This window comes from Cantharellus anzutake (genome assembly GCF_015039405.1).
Source record: "Cantharellus anzutake strain C23 chromosome Unknown EI90scaffold_68, whole genome shotgun sequence".
NCBI lineage: Eukaryota > Fungi > Basidiomycota > Agaricomycetes > Cantharellales > Hydnaceae > Cantharellus > Cantharellus anzutake.
In genome coordinates, this window is record NW_024067018.1 from 21,571 (window position 1) to 24,344 (window position 2,774).

The 2,774-nt window shown below is 48.1% G+C and overlaps 1 protein-coding gene across 1 annotated transcript; it reads left to right on the forward strand.

The window, feature by feature from the left end:
* Positions 1–1,046: 1,046 nt before the first annotated feature.
* On the forward strand, positions 1,047–1,937 carry EI90DRAFT_3077224 (uncharacterized protein). The gene is made up of 5 exons (XM_039061715.1): positions 1,047–1,069; positions 1,117–1,255; positions 1,308–1,498; positions 1,545–1,683; positions 1,737–1,937. The coding sequence occupies exons 2-5, from the start codon at positions 1,117–1,119 to the stop codon at positions 1,769–1,771; spliced, it is 504 nt and encodes a 167-aa protein (XP_038911029.1). The 5' UTR covers positions 1,047–1,069; the 3' UTR covers positions 1,772–1,937.
* The last annotated feature ends 837 nt before the right edge of the window (positions 1,938–2,774 follow it).

Sequence of the window (2,774 nt, forward strand, 5' to 3'; positions counted from 1 at the left end):
TGTAAAAAGCAATGCCACATGGGGCGAAGCCTTCAGGGTTGGACTAATGGCCCCGAAAATGGGATTTGCCTCGATAGCGTCGGGTGGTGGTATGCGGAGCTCGAGAATCTCGGTGACGGTCACCGTAGTCAGCTTCATACTACGCTCCCCGTAGGTGGGCGTTGGCTTCGACGACCGTTGCGTTCCTCTGGAGTCTCACGACGAGGAATGGGATGGGAGACGTGACCCCGGGTGTTAGAGAGGGAGTGGGTGGAAAGAAAGGATAACAACGTTAGAGTGGTGAGATCGCTATCCTGAGTGCGTGCCTTATGGTTTCTGAGGCACGATTGCTGTCCCACTCTCCTCAAATCAAATCCATTGGATCCTAGTGATCTAGTGAGTTATCGATCCTTTGGGACTGAGCGATCGGCGACAGCCGATCTTGAGATCCCACCACCTTTCTTTCCTCCAGTCACCAGTACTATCTCTCATCGTCCACTATGGCCATCTTCCACTTGATTCACGAGCATCCACCCAAATCATTCAAATATCTGGGATGTGTTCGAGATATTGCACAAAATCTCCAACAAACCGCTGTCCGTCTCATCTATTCGCATCCCAAGTTTAAGCAGTGCACCTCGTCAGTTATAACAGGCCTTGAAATTTATGAGGTGAGGTGAATGTGTGGTCCCTGGTTCGCTTGTGTTTCATCCCGAGCTTTGCAGTGTTTGGAACCAATGCCGACAGGGGTGGGGCCGACGCGACGGATGTTGGAAGATGTTGCCAAAAACCCCTTGGACTCAGACAAGGTCAAATTAATATTAGAGCAGGCAACGCAGTGTGAGGACCTCATGGTGGTTTTCAGTAAGTTGCTCAGGTCACCGGTGAATAGAAGTCTGGAGCTATCATTATAGGCGCTAGCTTGACATTTAACTTCATGGTTTTCGAGGAGTTCGGATCCTCGTTTGGCCGATACGAATGGACGGCACACCCATGGGATTCGCCGAAAGGGCTTTATGACTATGTCAGCTCCGTTGTCACTCCTCGCTTGGGCAGCGAGGAGATTCTTCGGGCGCTTTCTTTGTATCAGGTATGCAGCGTTCAAACTCTAATGCATTTTCCGTGACCGTTTTGCAGATGCCGGATGAGGATTACGTTAAGTTGCAAGAGGCGGGAAAGCTGGAACCCATTCAGCTGCGAAAGACTACGACTTTGCTTCTTGACCCTGAAGCACCGCTGTGGAAGATAGGACACTCAAACCTCATATTCGCATTCAGTCCGTTTAGTCTCTGATTTGCCTTTGTGAACTGCACTGAATCAATTCATAGCTGCGAAACGGGAGCTCCATATTCCGTATGCCTTGTTTGACGGACGACCCAATTCCTATCAGTTTGTCCATGGGGGCCGTGTTGAGGCAACTTCTGAAGATCCCGTAAAGTTTCTCCATCAGGAATTCCGCCGATTGATTAAGCCTAGAATCCCGCTGGGGACTGATGATTATTGCATTCAAGTTTATGAGGTGCGACAGCTATTTCCCACCTGGCTTGACCGCTAACACCCTGTAGCCGAGAGAAGCGTTACAACCAAGCATCTTAAAGGATCTAAAATTGGATGACAACTCCTTTGAAGACAAAAGCTGCCATTTTTTCTACCCAGGGAAGAAATTGTCAGAGTGGGAAGGCCGAATGCTCTTAGTTGTTTTTCGTGAGTGTATCTTGATTGTTCAATTGGCTACATCATGAATGTATTCTTCCCAGAGATCTCTCCCTGCTCTGACGGTTTGGGATGCTAAATTCTGACACTCACTTTTGCTTCTGGTAATGTTGCTTTCGCAGGTTGTAAATCATCAGTATTTGGCTCCTCAACTCGCTGAAATGTAATGTTTGTTGTGCTCCCTTTTATGCTATTGAACCAATTTCTTGTTCAATGAATTGTATGTTTGCATTTAATGAGACTAATCATGGGGCAATGATCAGACTCGGCCCAGCTGCTTGATCAGACCCTGCTGTGCTTGTCTCAGCACTGCACTTGCCCTTTTGCCGCTTTATCTTTCACGAGTCACTGTGCAACCTGACCATTTGATGGACCCAGCAACTGTGCCTCAGTCATATGCTGGGGTTTCTGGCATGGATGCACAAAGTGGACCATATCAGCAGAGGTACATACTGAACTTCACTCATCATGAGTGTGCTCACAACATTTCAGGCCGAGCTTATAAAAGCACTTTCACAGTGCCCCCTGTTCTTTCAAAGTCACCTTGCATGTATTACTAGAGTGCTTGCGTTGCTTCGCAAAAACCCGCCCAGCATGTACACATTATTACAGAATCAAGAAAGGAATTTGTATTACAAAATGTAATTAAGGCTTCGAGACAGGCGAAACCGAAGCTGATTTGGATCATTTTATAGCCCAACGACAACAGACAGAGGAAATATTGCATCAGCAGCATGCAATTGAAGTAACGAACAAACGAGTGGAGGATCTCGGGAGAAGGGGTGTGGTGTCAGGGCCCGGCCTCGGACTCAGAGGCTCCCTGACCTCAGCCCCCATCTAACCTGTCCTCACACTATGTGGGGCATGAGATGAATAGTAAAAGGAAAGATAATATATACACTTGCCTATGCGGGGCATGAGATGAGAAGAAGGGTAAAGGTCTCATCTCCCCGCATGGTTGCTATATAAAGGAATGGGTCACATGCCCACAACTATACAGCTCCTAGAGTTGTGTAGTGTGACCCGGAGGGAACATCCAGGTGGCAGTGCCCAGTAAGCGTGGGAACGTTCTGGGCGAGTTG

Bases quoted from the DNA above. Each gene is read 5' to 3' on its own strand.
- EI90DRAFT_3077224 (XM_039061715.1), top strand. From the start codon at position 1,117: ATGCCGGATGAGGATTACGTTAAGTTGCAAGAGGCGGGAAAGCTGGAA. The intron at 1,499-1,544 runs GTGCGACAGCTA...AACACCCTGTAG, and splicing joins ATTGCATTCAAGTTTATGAG to CCGAGAGAAGCGTTACAACC. The intron at 1,684-1,736 runs GTGAGTGTATCT...TATTCTTCCCAG, and splicing joins AATGCTCTTAGTTGTTTTTC to AGATCTCTCCCTGCTCTGAC.